This window comes from Clarias gariepinus, chromosome 26 (assembly GCF_024256425.1).
Source record: "Clarias gariepinus isolate MV-2021 ecotype Netherlands chromosome 26, CGAR_prim_01v2, whole genome shotgun sequence".
Classification (NCBI taxonomy): domain Eukaryota; kingdom Metazoa; phylum Chordata; class Actinopteri; order Siluriformes; family Clariidae; genus Clarias; species Clarias gariepinus.
The window spans coordinates 13,729,260-13,745,744 of NC_071125.1; the positions used below are offsets into that span (position 1 = coordinate 13,729,260).

Genomic DNA, 16,485 nt, shown 5'->3' on the forward strand with positions numbered 1-16,485 from the left:
GTTTTTTTTTTTTTGTTCATAGATAAAGCAAACTCAGGATGAGGAGAAAAAACAGCTCACAGCACTGAGGGATCTTATCAAGTCCTCTTTGCAGTTAGAGCAGAAAGAGGTAAGCAGACAGTCAGATGTACGCCACATTTAAATTTTATGACCAGAAACAGTTGCTGAGAATGATCAAGATGTCTCTGACTTCTTTTAAAGAAGTTAAACAGTAGCGGTAAATAAATGCCAAGTAAGAATTTAAGCAATTATATCAAGGAATGAGACGTTGGAATGTCTTTCAACCTTGATGGATTGTAATATTTCTGTTCAGGTGTTCTGACGAATGTGAAGCTGATGTTTAACTTCTGAAATCTTTATAGGTACACGTAGATCTATGTTTGAGAGTGAGAGAGGGAGTACCCAGTGCTGTACCATGCTGGTAGCCAGTATGAGGTCAACCTTGCTGGCAACCAGTTTTGTGCTCCACTAGTTGCTCAGTAGAAAGTCACTGACTGTATGACACTCTGTTTAGAAATGTGGACATGTTCAGTAGCAGCATGCTTTCTAACTTAAACTTGTCAACAATGTTCTCTTTTTTGCTACTACTGTTCATTTTTAATCTCTCTTTCTAACTCAAACACACACTCATGCACACACACACAACTGTTTTGTTCTTATCCTATGCTTTTCACACTTACTCCTATGTTTTCCTTACTTGCTGCCTTTTTGGATTGAAGTCTAGAAGAGTAAGTCTATAGCATGATAAGCATGCCGTGTACGTTGGGTTGTATAGTCAGGCATGCCTATGTAACAGGTTGTAGCACTGAGATTTATGTTAATTAATTTACTTTACACCAAGTTTATATCTATATGTTTATTCCTGGGCAGGACTCACAGAGCAAACAGGGAGGCTACAGTATGCACCAACTGCAGGGTAACAAAGAGTTCGGCTGTGAGAAGAAAGGATACTTGCTGAAGAAGAGTGATGGGTAGGAAAACGCATAACATGCATACATTTCTTTCTTTTAGAAATGTTGTAAATCCTTATCTAACCGAATCAGCCAAAAGCTTTTACCCTTTTAAATGCTGAGTCCTGCTGTGCAGCAGCCTTGTGTGACTAGGAGTTCAAAAGTGCCTGTGCTGTCCCCACTGAGGAGCAGACGTGGGCATGGGTTCTCACTATTTATTAGAGACACACTAGCCAATAAGTAGAGAGTGCTTTCCTTAGCATGTGTTCTGCTGTTCTGTAATGTTGCACGAACAGCACTTTGTAAGATGCAGTGGTGTCTGAGGAGGCATATGCTTCCGGGTCCACAACCCACTAGTGCCACTCACTCACTTACCCACCCACCCACTCACTTACCCACCCACTCACTCACTCACTTACTTACCCACCCACTCACTCACTCACTTACCCACCCACCCACCCACTTACTCACTTACCCACCCACCCACTTACTCACCCACCCACTCACCCCCCCACTCACTCACTTACCCACCCACTCACCCACCCACTCACTCACTTACCCACCCACTCACCCACCCACTCACTCACTCACGACAGGGTGCCAATCCATCGCAGGGCACACACACTCAAACACTTATTCACACACTACGGGCAATTTGGGAACGTCAATTAGCCTAACCTGCATATCTTTGGACTGTGGGAGGAAACCGGAGTACCCGGAGGAAACCCACCAAGCACAGGGAAAACATGCAAACGCAGAACACCATGCACGCAGAGACGGGAATCGAGCCTGGCCAGGAATCGAACCCAGACCCGCAAGGTGGCAGTGCTAACCACTACACCACTGTGCCGCCCCCACTAGTGCTAATGAAAGTATATTAAATTAAACGAACACAAAGCAGACACGTTCTGGGCATGAATTAAGCTCAAGTTAAAAATAATAAAATCCATTACAGATACTCCCTGTTAAACAAAAAGGAATAAATAGACCATACAACATTTCTAAGAACATGTGCAAGCCTAATAAGAGTTTATGGATCCCACTTGGATTTTTGTTAAATGCTGGAAATGGCTAAAGCACTGTATTGATGATCAAATACTCAGTAAACAATAGCTCTGAAATATACAGGGGCTTTATTATGCAGAGCCAGAATGTGTATGTCCTGTATCAGAATGTAATATTCTGATATTATCATTATCATCATTATCTCAGGCTGTGGCTGATGGCTTGTTATTAAAAGCCAGGACACTACATGTTCCTCAGCCCTGAGGATGATAGCTACTGTATAAAAACCTGAACTATGTGAGGGGTACTAAGAAGTGTGAACTTTCGCAGTTCTTCTTGCTTCTTCTTGCCATATAGAGCATGTAGAGTATTTGGAGGAAGGCCACTAAGCATGGGGAGAGCATGCAAAACTCTACACATACAGACTGAAGGTGAGATTCAAACCTACAGCCCTGGAGGTACAGGGCAACAGGGCTAACCACTAAGCCACTGTGTGACCCAGATCTCATTATTAGTAGGGGCATTCTCGGGGCTTTCCTCTCGCAACGCACCATTTTCAAGTTACGAGGATGAGTTTGGTAACTCTGCTGAACTACTTTCTTTCCATCATTCCTAGAGAGAGAGATTCCATTTGTTTTTGACCTGATTGGAAAACAAGATGTCACGTCAAAGAGCTCCAAAAAAAAAAAATCTAGTCCTTTGGTAAAAATCACATCAAAGATACATAACCACTTTAAAATGCCCCTAAACCACTTTAAATAATGTGTAAATATCAACTGACAGACTCAAGTGGACACACAGTAAAGTTGGGCTACTATCTCTCTCTTGCCGATTCAAGCTTTTTTTTGGAAACACACCCAGAAACCTTATACCAAAACAGAGAGCCAGGTCTTCTGCCTTGTTTAAACTTTAAATGGAGAAGATTGGCACAGGCAGACGCACACGCATTTACATTTACATTTAGGGAATTGGCAGACGCTCTTATTCAGAGCGACTTACATTTTTTTTATCTCATTATACATCTGAGCAGTTGAGGGTTAAGGGTCTTGCTCAAGGGCCCATCAGTGGCAATTTGGTGGTTGTTGGGTTTGAACCTGGGATCTTCCAAACCGTAGTCCAATGCCTTAACCACTGAGCTACCTGAGCTACCCCAGGCAGACGGACGGACAGGCAGACGGACGGACAGGCAGACGGACGGACAGGCAGGCGGACGGACAGGCAGGCGGACGGACAGGCAGGCGGACGGACAGGCAGGCGGACGGACAGGCAGGCGGACGGACAGGCAGGCGGACGGACAGGCAGGCGGACGGACAGGCACACAAAAATAGCCGACTCTCAGGGATCCTTTGGTCTACAAATAAGCTGTTTTCACTCATTAACCCAGGAAAATCAAACATTTGTGCATGCCTATTCACAATTTCTACAGGAACTATTTCTAGTTATTATTATTATTGCTCTTATTGTTTTGATGTTTAATGAACTCTAAAACAGTATGGGTTGACACTAATAAAATAATCTTCAGAACTTGCCTTGGTGTAGTGAATTGTGATTTGAAAGATTTGTAATGAAATTTAAAGTGTGTTTCAGACAGAACAACCATTCTTGTTGGGAACACTAACAAATAAACTAAGGTTAACAGCGTGGCTTTTTTGCACAGGCTGCGAAAGGTATGGCAAAGGAGAAAATGCTCAGTGAAAGGAGGAATTCTTACTATCTCTCATGCCACGGTGAGTTCTCAGTTCCCATCTGCTGACTAATAAAATAAAATTTTATATTGATATTAGCCAAGATGCGTCGATATACTGAATTATTTTTTACATGTATTATTATTATTATTATTATTATTATTATTTATGTTGTGTTTAACCAGGATGTTTTTTCATAAAAAACAGTAATTGCTGAATTTGTGTTTTTCTTCGTTTTTGTTCACAGTCAAACAGGCAGCCAGTCAAATTAAACCTACTCACATGTCAGGTCAAGCCGAGCACTGAAGACCGCAAGTGTTTTGATCTCATTTCCCGTAAGGACAACACTTCAACTTATTATTTTTTTTATATAACGCAAAAACAACAACCGCCAGGTTGACCTAAGTGCTTCGCATTGTAAACAAAAAACATAAAAACAAACATTAAAACTTTGTTCCTCTGTGTAAAAAAACAGGGAGAAAAGACAAGTTTTTAATTTAATTTAAGTAAAAAGATCTGTAACAGATCAGAGCTCATTAGGCATATAATTCCACAGTTTGGGGCAGCCACAGCGAATGCCAGATACCCCCAGCATTTTAACTGGGGCAGCTCCAGCATCAGCTGAATAGACGGCCTAAGTCGGCGTCTGTGGCTGGAGCTATAAACAATTAATAAAATAATAAAATTTTAAATGGTACTCTAAAACTCATTAGAAGCCTTTGAAAAGCTTGAAGGACAGGAGTAATATGTGAACATTTTGGGATATTTGTTAAAAACCGAGCAGTAGTGTTGCCTTTTGCATTTTTACTTCTAAGAAAGAAAACAAAGCAAAAAGGTTTTAATTACTTTTACCACAGTGATATAGTGCAGATATGATTATACTTCAGACAAAAATGGCTTGAAAAAAATAGAAAATTGTTTAATTTGATGTTCTATGAATATATTATATAAGTCTATATTTTATTAAACAAATAATAATGTGTTTTTTTTCCACTTTTTTTTCCCTTTTCTTTTTTTTGATGTAGATAATCGCACATATCACTTTCAGGCTGAAGATGAACAGGAGTTTGTAATGTAAGTGTATTTAGCCCATTCACAGTGTCATTGTTATGATTATACTACCTTTCTTTGCTACTGTATCTCAGTAAAACACTCTTCTGTATAAATTCTAGAAGTTAGTGCTATAAATTAAAATAAACTGCCAAATGCAGTCTAATGAAAATGTATTAAATACATTAGGTGCTTTCCATATATCAACAGCATAAGTAAAATAATTTTATGTTGATTTATAAGCTTTTTTCTTAATGAATTTAAAAGTGTAACATTAATGCGGCAGTTGCAGTTAAGATGGTGCATGCTTAGAGATTTATACTTCGCAAGTTACATTTTTATTGTGTCTACTAAAGAGGTCTGTGCCGTGAGAAGCTTATATATAGCCCAGTCACTGAAATCACAGCATCCTTTTACTCAGCTCTCCATCATTTTATTTGTTCTTATTTATAGCCCGCTCCTCCTCAATCTCCATTTCTGTCTGTGTCTTCCTTTTTCCACACATGCACTCTAGCTTTGGATCCCTCCTACTGAGGCTGTGTGTTGCATTAGAGGTTCATGCTGAGCTTTTGGATGTCTGTTATTACTGGCGATCCAAATCAACACTTTAGTTCTTTCCCTCGTCATAAACTTACCGTCTTTTAAAAGCCGTCAAGTCGTCTTTTAAAAGCCAAATGTCTTTTTACAGCTTTTGTTTGTACCTGTCATGGGGACTATCACAGACACAGAACCTATGTGTGTGTGTGTGTGTGTGTGTTTGTGTGTATATATATATATATATATATATATATATATATATATATATATATATATATATATATATATATATACACACATATACATATCCATACACACACAATGTGGAACCTCGGACTATGAGCATAATTCGTTCCAGAAGCAGGCTCGTATTACAAAACACTCGTAAACCAAATTTAATTTTTCCATAAGAAATAATGGAAACTCAAATTATTCGTTCTACAGCCCAAAAAAATTAATGCATAAAAATAATTAATACAAAATATAAAGTAAAAATACAACAAATTAGCGTGAACTTTACCTTTGAAAAAAGTAAAAATATATCCTGACAGAAAAGTTTTTTTGTTTGTGCACGCAGATGCTGTGTGTGTGTGTGTTTGCTTTACACAGAAACTCTGCTTTGTCGCGATTCTTTTTAAATGTAATGTTTGCTTCTGATGTGACCCCCGAATTAGGGGGACAGAGCAGAGTTTCTGAGCAGAGCAAAGAATGTGTGTCTATCGCTGTGTGTGTGGAAAGCAAAGAGAAGGAGGGGGTTGGAGGGGAGCTGTAAACGCGAGAGAGCCCCTCTCGCCTTTACAGCTCCCCTACCACCCCCTCCTCCTTTCGGCTTCCCACACAAGCGCACACACACTCTGCCTTACACAGAAACTGCTCTGTCGCGATTCTTTTCAAAGGTAAAATAAAAAACGACAGGCTGATACAGAGAGGGAGAGAAAAAATGGATCTTTATCCTCTGAGACTTGATTTTGCTTTATACGTGCGCACACACATTTGCGGTGTACAAACACGCTTACAAGCACAAAGTAAAATATGGTTTACAAACACACATGGTCACAATGTTATAGTAAACAGTACACGCATGCACGGATGTTGATTATACCAGTAAGAGACGAGCACTAAGACCCAGCAGGGAAGACGATTACCCATAATTCCGCAGCACAAGAGAGAGAAAATCCGTTGGCTCAGTTGTGATTACTTGACGCTCGGCGTCTAAACAAGAAGCGCATGGGTGATACATGATACTCGTAAACCAAGACGTGCTCGTTTTTCAAGTCAAAATTTATTAAAAATCTTTGCTCGTCTTGCGGAACACTCATAAACCGTTACTCGTAATCCGAGGTTTCACTGTAGTGATTATTTTCCTTGATTAAATTATGGGGGTGTAACACTTATAACACCCATAGAGATGTGTCTTTCTGTCCCTGTTTAGTGGTCAGAATAATTATTTAAAAAAAAAAATTATATATCTGGAAGTGGGCATGGTTTTCAGTAGTTATAACAATGTCAATAAACATAATGTTATTAACATTATTTCAATTAACATAACTTTTGAACCAGGCTGCTCGAAGACTTAAAAAAAAAAAAATTTTATCTTTTGTCTATGATATAAAGGAACGGGCTGACTGTACTAAATAAAGAATATGGTTTTATTTTGGAGCTCAGTGAGCCAGTGCTTAGATCAAGCTAAAACCCAACTGTGCATCGTCTATTAGTATCATTAATAATGCCACAAGCTGCAAATACTGTACTGCAAAACAAAAATGCACACAACTTTAGAAGAAGAATTATTTGTCACATGTACTTTATAGCACAGTGAAATATCTTCTTCGCATATCCCAATTAGGAAACTGGGGTCAGAGCGCAGGGTCAGCCAGCTTACAGCGTCCCTGGAGCAGATAGGGTTAAGGGCCTTGCTCAAGGGCTCAACGGTGGCAACTTGGTGATGCTGGGGCTTCTGATCAGTAACCCAGTAACCTACAGCCTTAACCGACTGAGCCACAACTTCTGTCTTTTACCATGAAAAGACAGAAAAATAATAAATGTGCTTTAGACAAGCAATAATTATCATAGAAATGAAAATTTAAATATTGTTTGTAATTGTATATTTGTATTGTACATATTGATTCAGGACACATGAAGTACTCAATATTTGTATTTTGTTGCATTCCATTTAAATTAGGAGTGAGAAAAAAATGGTTTCAGCAGAATTTAAATGAAAGCTAAAATTCTTTGAATGGGTTTCATTAGATTTTAAGAAGTTAATGCTGCATTATCTGTCCTGTATGAGAAAACAACTTTCGTGAAGGAAGTGCATCTGACAGTTATTAATTGTGTGTGTCCACCTCTGTGTGAGAATGAGAAGTCCTTGTGGTAAAGTACTGGAAGTACATAATACAATAAAACATTTGCATTTGTGATTGTCTGGGTGTTATAATGTGTGTCTACCTTTATAGCTGGATCTCAGTGTTAACTAACAGTAAAGAAGAGGCATTAAACATGGCTTTCCGAGGAGAGCAGACAGCGGGAGAAGACGGCCTGGAGGATCTGACTAAAGCCATCATTGACGATGTCCTGCACATACCTGGCAATGAAGTTTGCTGTGACTGTGGTGCTGCAGGTATGTGAGTGTGTGTATATATGCAAGTGTGTGTATTCAATTAATTATCCTTGTAACATTTTAGCTGGACTCCGATAAAAGTTAGCCATAGATTAAGTGCCAATACTAATCAGACTGGTGATTCACTTACATCTGCTACTTTTGTGTGTTCTGAATACATTTTCAATGAACACTTGCGATTGTGATTTTCCCAATCATAGGTTTGCCAAAAAGCAAATTATTTTATTACAACCAAATACAGTAATACTATACATGTGTGTATAAAATAAATCAATCAATCATAACATTATGTAAAATAACCAATGCTGCATTTAGCTTATGAACTATGAAACATTGTTAAATAAAACTTTTTAAAATATTTTAAAATTATTAACCTTAGATTTGATAGATTGTTTGCTACTTTCTAGTTTGCTCTAGTTTCTTCTTTGTTCTTAAAAAAACTAATCCACATGAAATTCAAAAAACATGCTGTCCAAACCTCCTGATTAAAATATAACCCTAACCATAAAGCCATGTTGGCCAAGCCTGACCAGAAGTTCGCACCAAGTACTTAACAATTTGACGTCAAACACAGGAAATACTGCACATGTGGCTCTTGTTCTTAAAAGCCAAAAACACTGTTTTTCTGTCCACATGTTCTCAATATCTTTACTCTAAATGGAGTTTTTAAAGGTCCATTTTAGCGACTGGTGGGTGAATATGGAGGGGAAAAAAACTTTTAAAAAACGTACATGTGGACAAGGCTTCAGTTTTAAGTGCAATAAAAAAATCATGTGGTTTGATTTACATTTATAACTATTTTTAGCTATGCTGATAGAAAAACCTCAACAACATTTGTTGATTGTGCAACTGGTATAGTCATGATAAGCTGAGAGTTAGTTCCATCTGGACTTTCTCATGCAGCATTACAAAGCCATCACAGTTTGTTACTGAAATGTTTTGTTTATTTGTATTAGTTGACATTAATAGGAACATGTGCACACAGTATAGTATGTATTGTACTATGGTTGCAAAATTCTTAAATTTCCTAAACAGATAGAAAAAAACATAATTAATCAATAATTAAAAACAGAAATATGCACATTTTCATTATTTATTTATACAGTTTTAGTAATACAATCCTACTGTAGCATATTAGTTGAGGAAGACAAAATGTCCTCTTTTATAATCAGTGCTGCCAGAAATGCATTTACAAATAAATACAGCTAAAAGACTATGTAAAATAATATACATACATTATACATTATAAATGCTGATACATTTTTTATCACTCAAATTCTTAATAGCAATTAATTACTCATTAATTACTCACTGTGTCATTAACACACCTAGGATGTACATTGAGGAACTATAGAAAAATGACACTTGTGTTGATGTTTTAATGCTTTTAAAAAGTCCACATTAATTTTTGAGTCCACTTTTTTTAAAGCACAAAATAGGTGCACTGAATTGTAGTTAATTTTAACCAACTAATGACGTTGTCATTGACCTATGCTGTTTGCTGGCACGGATCTATGCCGCTTGTGTTGTAAATGTTTTACGATGATAATGCAACCAACACGAATCAAGGTAAAAAAAATTTGGGAACAGAAAATGGAAAGAAAAAGTGAACAATATCCTGTTTACACAAATGTGTACACCCCATAACTAATTCATTGGCCCTTAAATAGTATTAAGGCTGCATGATTGACCGATGATGATTATGTTTATTTTTAAACATATTTGCAATGGTGATTGATACATATTTCTCCAGGCTAACACCAGATAATGCCACAATGCTCTCATGAAGAATCAGAATCAGGATTACTTTATTGATCCCCGTGGGGAAATTCTCTTTCATTACAGAACAAACTCCTGATGAAAATAAAGATTTAGCAAGACATATAAGGATGGTCGAGAAGATTTAAATAAAAATAAAACAATAAAGTAATAAAAATAATAAGAATAGAATAATATAAACATAAAAATAAAATAAAAATAATAAAAATAGTCAAATAACCAATAAAAGTAAAACCCTAAAGCAGCAATTATATGGACATTAAATTATATTGACATTGTTATTATCAACAGACGTATACACAGTATACATGGTTATTAAGGTGAATTGTGCATATGTGTGTGGTTTATGGTTTGGTGTGATCAGATATGCGAGTTAAATAGTTTTATTGCGACCGGCAGGAATGATTTCCTGTGTCTCTCAGTTGTGCAGCATGGAAGTTTTAGCCTGTTGCTAAATGAGCTCCTGTGGCTGCTTATCATCATATAGTGTAGTGGGTATGAAGGAGTGTCAAGTATTGACCTTATTTTGGACAATGTTCTCCTCTCCAACACCTTGTTGAAGGAGTCCAATTCCATTCCTACAACTTGACTGGCCTTCTTAATGATCTTGCCGAGTCTGTTAATGTCCATGACCCTCAGGCTGCTGCCCCAGCAGACAACAGCATACATGGTGGCACTGACCACCACAGACTCGTAGAACATCCGCAGCATCGTCCGGCAGATGTTGAAGGATCTTAGTCGTCTCAGAAAATAGAGACGGCTCTGACCCTTCCTGTAAACAATGTCCACATGTTTAGTCCAGTCCAGTTTTTTGTCCAAGTACACTCCCAGATATTTGTACTCCTCCACCCTGTCCACACCAACACCCAGAATGTTGACCGGGGTCGCTGGCACTTTGGTCCTCCTCAGGTCCACTACCAATCCTTTGAAGAGAATGTTTCCAACATTTATCACCTCAAAATTATTTAAATAATAAACAAATATTTCAAATATTGACATAAAAACTTCTTAAAAACTTAACAAAAATTCCTGACTGTGTGTTTATTACCTGTAATAAATTGCACCCCTTTTTTAAATAAAATAATTTCATTAATGTCAAAATAAATTGGTTTCATGAATCCCTCTATGTTGCCTGCAGCCTTAGTCCCAGCTGAACAAATGCAGCCTTATAGCATGAAGCTACCCTGACATTTTTTATTGTGGTTATACTGTTCTTTAAATGACAAGCCACCCTGTTTCCTACCAAACATATCTTTTAGAACCATCACTATAAAGTAACTCTTTATCCCTCCCTGGTCAGACTAAAAATAGCACTTATTTGGCAATAATTTAGCTTGTCATGCAAGGGTTGAGTGTGTGATCCCATCTGCCAAGAAACTGAATCTGGGAAGAAGATGGTTGTTTCAAAGTGACAATGACCTCAAGCATCGAGCCAAAATAACTGAGGAAGACCTTGAATGACCTACAGTCCACTGACTTGAGTCCTAGTGAAAATGTTTAGAGGATTCCATCAGGGGTCTCTTGGGGAATTGAAGCTGGGCTGCCAAGAATAATTTGGGGAAAAAAGGTTAATTCGTTCTTAGAATAGAAGTTCCAGTGGTGTGATTACCAACAACAGCCTTGCAACCAAGTGCTCATGTTACTAATTTGTGATTTCTAAATGCATTTTCACATTAATTTTATTACTGATTTTTTACTATTATTTTATTTTTTTTAAACAAATCTTGTACTATGCATCTGTTTTTGTTTAACTGTTCATATTTTTAAGTAAAGCCAAAAGATAATGTGTTTAAATTTGAAGTAAATATATTTGAGAAGTATTGTATATTAAATAAAAGCAAAAGTGTCTAAATGGATATCCGAGTGTTAAAATGCTCTCACTGTACAGTAGGTCTACTATTTGATAAGTTCAAAAAGACCTCCTAGTGAGGAAGCCCTCAAAATGAGCTAATATCCAGGTGTTTTGATCTGACTGCTGAAATGCTTTTGTTACCTTATATCCTATAGATCCAAAATGGCTGTCAACTAACCTGGGCATTCTGACATGTATTGAGTGTTCAGGCATTCACAGAGAGATGGGAGTGCACATCTCTCGCATTCAGTCCATGGAACTGGACAAATTGGGATCCTCAGAACTCTTGGTGAGTTAATCAGCCTCATAGCTTATCAAATATGTGAAATCTGGCCTTACTGTTCTTAGAACACTGTAGCTGTTACATCTAATCTTAATGTTCTGCTTTTAGCTGGCCAAGAATGTCGGAAACAGTAATTTTAATGAAATTATGGAAGGAAATCTTCCTTATCCCTCTCCAAAGCCTACTCCATCTAGTGATATGTGAGTAATTCAAGGCTTTGTCTTTATTCCAGGTTACGTATGTACCAACAACTAATACAAATGTACAAGTTCTCAGTTTCCTACATTTAAAAAAAAAAATCTGCATTCGGTGATTGCTGCTTTGTTTAATGTTTTAGGACAGTTCGCAAGGAATTCATAAATGGCAAGTATGTGGATCGTAAATTTGCAAGGAAGATTTGCACCTCTGCAGTGGAGAAGCAGACTGATCTGTATGATGCAGTAAAATCACGTGACCTACTGGCTCTCATCCAAGTGTTTGCTGAGGGGGTGGAACTTATGGAACCAGTTCCTGATGGAGGACAGGTGAGTCTAAAAACTTGTGAAACTTATTAACTGTAAGACTTATTTTTAGCTATCTTGTTTAAGTCTGTTAATACTCACCTCCACGTGCCATTATTTAACAGTGTAGTGTTAAGGATTTTGACACAAGTTCTATTTTAATAATTTCAAATCTGCTCAATGTATTTGTTTAATATTCTTTAAATTGTGCAACATGGTATGTCATAACTAAAATAAGATTAAACACTTAAACAATTAGCATTCTATGGGCGCATTTCTATTGATATATATGTGGACATTACGTGACAATGTGACAGTGCTGCAGTTATTGTTCTTGTTCTATCTGTACTGTGTTTATTTAAAGAGGTCCTGTTATGCTTTTTCAAATATGATCTTTCATGCAGTGTCATGTAGCTGTTTGTGAACATAAACTATCTGCACTATCTGCACGATAAATGAAGTTTTTGTCTATTAAAAAAAAGAATCGGCTCACATTCGCCTAAACGAGTCGTTAGCAAATCTATTTGTACTTTGTTACAAATCAACGTCACCCCAGAACATATTTGCATAATGTCCGCCCACGTTCTACGTCGCGAACAACTTGCCCGCCCACCTTTTACGTTGCGATCAACTTGCCCGCCATCTTACAATTAACGTTACCACACTCTTGTTGATGTGACCGAGCATTCATCCCGGGTTCGTTTGAACACTTTGTAATATAAAAAAAACAATAAAAACGAGAGCACACAAAATCCTTTTTAACTGTTTATTCTCCACCATTCACCAAAATTGAACTTAACACTCGCGAAGTGGCAAGGCGCGTGCACACACGCGAATTGCGCATGCACCTTGCCCATTCCCTAACCTGCCTTCAAACAAACAGCCAGGAAAGGGGGGGGGGGACTTCATTAACCCAGGTAAGACCAAACCATACTCGGTATACTCGCATACCACACATACAATAAACACGGACTTCGGACATTTTCCAATAACTCGCACACATACACATACAGTTTATTATATGTAAGTTGTAAATATTGTTTATATCTTTGTTTGGTTGTTGTGCACCTTTCTCGTTTAATTTATTTAGTTTTGTATAATACACGTTTGCTTTATCTACTTGTTTGTGTTTGTCCTTTTTGCACACCGGCCTTTTAACGCAGCACCGACACAAAGATAAAAGCCCTCTCGATTTTTGTAGCCACAGTTAATATAAATTAGCTGGTCGTTACACGGTAAAAGCGACGCCATCTTTTCTATGTATTGACAGGTCTCCAGAGACGTCATTCAGTTAAGGTAATGGGCGTTTCGTTTTTCAACACACGCTGTAGCGATAGACCGATCATAAAGGACTGTGCCATCTGACCAATCACAGCAGTGAGGGCTCATGGAAAGGAGGGGTTTAGACAGACTGAATTTTCGAACTGCTTCACACGAGTCGTTTACGAATCATTTAGAAATTAAATCTATTTTAAGAGAAAACTAAAGTGTTTTTTGACCTTGCATACATGTTAACCTGTTTTAAGAGACTCAATAGTAGCAACCTTTAAAATGACATAATAGGGGCACTTTAAATCTCTGAACTGAATGTTTTGTAGGAGTGTGGAGAGACAGCGCTGCACTATGCTGTGAGAACCGCTGACCACACGTCACTGCATCTTGTCGACTTTTTGGTACAAAACAGGTGAAGGAACACCAGCATGCAGTTGCCAACATATTTAAGGGGGAAAATTTATTTTTAATTTTTAATTTTGCATTTTAGAATTAAATATCCATTTCTTAACTCTGTCTTTTATTGATAAGTTTTAAAATTTATGCACATTTATAATTACCATGCAAATGTAAATGATAAGAATTTTAAACAGCATAGTGATAAAAAATATTTTCTTCATTTACTCTTCAAATTTGTCAGTGTAATTTTTGTGTGTTAACCCAAGGTCATTTTAGTTAACCTTTGGATTTGTATACTGGATGCTTAGGCACTTCTAGTACTGATCTACAGTTCAGGTTGAGATTTATTTTTGCTTTAGATTATTCATACAATTACATACTTTGGCTGCTGCACATATCTTGCATTATTTCAAATAAGCTTTTGTGCAGTTGGTGCAGTACGAACATTAACAGTGGGGGCAAGATAGCACAGTTTCCTCCACAGGCTCAACAAACCACAGCTGTGTCTTTAGTTATTCATCCAACATATGCTTCCAGCATTATATCAACATTTCAGCAGCATAGCTTAGTGGGCTTTTCAATGCCGCTTCCACAAATACTAAACCTCATAAAACTAAATCACACTTATGTTGAGTTTAGGTTATTGTTTTCTAGTTGTGCATTATGACATTGCCAATGTTGTATATATTTGCAACTAATTTTGAATGATTTGTGTGTGTTCAGTGGAAATCTGGACAAACAGACTGAGAGGGGAAACACAGCCCTGCACTACTGCTGCATCTATGAAAAACATGAATGCCTCAAATTACTTCTGAGAGGAAAACCTGCTACTGATCTCAGTAAGACAGACAGACAGACACATATACACATACACATACACAGACATGCACTTAGTAGTTATTTTGAAATTTGGAATGAAAGAAGATAAAAAAATGTAATCGTCATTTATTTTCTACCACACATTTTTTTTTTCTTTTTTCATCTTTTAATGATTAACTGTCCTTTTATGGAAAGCTGTATTTTAGTCATTGGAGGATATGCAACGTACAGTGCCTATAGAAACTTTTCAGACCCTTTCATCTTTTCCACGTTTTGCTATGGTTCACACCAATGATAAAATTTATTTAAATTATTTTATAGACCGTGATCCACAAATTTTATCATTCCACACAGAGTACTTTAAATGACAGGTGTTTGTAGTCTTTTTGTATTCTTTTTGTTATTTAAAATAAATGTAAAAATAAAGACTGAGCTATCCCATATTCAAACCCCTTTGTTATGACATTTGTAATTGAGCTCTGTTTGAGATGCTTCTACAACATCCCCCTGTGTCTAACAGAATTCATTGGTCATAATTAGATGGCATGCACCTTTCTGTAAGGCCTTACAGTAGGTGCCGTATGTCAGAGTAAAAACAAAGCCACAATGTTGAGAGCATTATCTGTAGAACTGCAAGAGAAAATTGTGTCCAGATCTGAAGATTGTCTCCCTAATCTGAAGTAGAATATAAGAAAAAATTTGGCAGCGTTGAAAGTGCTGAAGAACACTGTAGCCTTCATCGTTCTCAAATGGCAGTGATTTAAAAGGACCAACAGTCTTTCCAGATCTGGTCTCCCAGCCAGACTGAGTAATTGAGGCCAGGGTCAGAGAGGTAACCAAAAATCCAAAGGTCTCTATAAATAATATTTAGAGTTCCCTCGTGGAGATGAAAAAGCCTTATAGAAGGAGAATCGTCACTGCTGCACTCCTCCAATCAGGCCTCTCTGGAAGAGTGATCAGACAGAAGCCATTCCTTATTAAAAGTCACATGATGGCCCACTTTAAGTTTGGCAAAAATTCCCTAAAGGACTCTCGGACCATGAGAAACAAAATCCTCTGGTCTGATGTCATGAAGTTTAAACTATTCGGAACCAGGAACCCAGCATCGTCATGCTTTGGGGATGATTTCCGCAACCTAATCAAAATAAATCCTACAGTAAGTAAAACCATTTCCACAGTGCTCAGGATGTCAGGCTGGGGTGACGGTTTGGTTTACATTTTAACAAAACAGAAAGAAAGCACAGCAGCGGCTTCAGATCAACTCTGTGAATGTTTTGGAGAGGCCCAGCTAGAGTCCTAGCTGGGACCTGATCCAATTAGAGCATCTCTGGAGAGTGGCTATGCACTAAACATCCAACCTGGTGGCGTGTGAAAGATCCTTAAAAGAAAAATCCAAAAGGAAGGTGTGCCGATCTTGTATCATGGTTAACAAGCAGACATGAAGTGTTTTTGGCAAGTACTAATTGATGATACTTATGTAAATTGGGGATTTCATTCTTTATTTTTTTATGAATTAACAAAACGCACACCTTGCCATTGAGGAGTATTGCAATGATTTTATTATTTTTTTTAAGATGACTAAAAAATAACAAAATGTTAAAAACTTGAAATGGAAAACTCTATGAACTAACTTACTGTCTGCCTATGTTTTTTTATAGCCAATCACAATGGAGAAACAGCACTGGATGTGGCCAGGAGGCTGAGGATTGACCAGTCTGCAGAGGCAGTAAGTGA

At 37.5% G+C, this 16,485-nt stretch overlaps 1 protein-coding gene across 4 annotated transcripts in view; it reads left to right on the top strand.

Moving 5' to 3' along the window:
• The window catches only part of asap1b (ArfGAP with SH3 domain, ankyrin repeat and PH domain 1b), a 94,001-nt gene that overhangs the window by 60,211 nt on the left and 17,305 nt on the right, over nucleotides 1-16,485 (top strand). For all 4 annotated transcript variants that reach the window (XM_053487825.1, XM_053487823.1, XM_053487822.1 and 1 more), the window contains exons 11-22: nucleotides 23-109; nucleotides 871-971; nucleotides 3,613-3,682; nucleotides 3,888-3,975; nucleotides 4,666-4,714; nucleotides 7,684-7,847; nucleotides 11,634-11,767; nucleotides 11,870-11,961; nucleotides 12,099-12,285; nucleotides 13,860-13,945; nucleotides 14,656-14,771; nucleotides 16,410-16,477. In XM_053487825.1, the coding sequence (XP_053343800.1) occupies nucleotides 23-109; nucleotides 871-971; nucleotides 3,613-3,682; nucleotides 3,888-3,975; nucleotides 4,666-4,714; nucleotides 7,684-7,847; nucleotides 11,634-11,767; nucleotides 11,870-11,961; nucleotides 12,099-12,285; nucleotides 13,860-13,945; nucleotides 14,656-14,771; nucleotides 16,410-16,477 (1,242 nt within the window). The remainder of the gene's footprint in view (nucleotides 1-22; nucleotides 110-870; nucleotides 972-3,612; nucleotides 3,683-3,887; nucleotides 3,976-4,665; nucleotides 4,715-7,683; nucleotides 7,848-11,633; nucleotides 11,768-11,869; nucleotides 11,962-12,098; nucleotides 12,286-13,859; nucleotides 13,946-14,655; nucleotides 14,772-16,409; nucleotides 16,478-16,485) is intronic.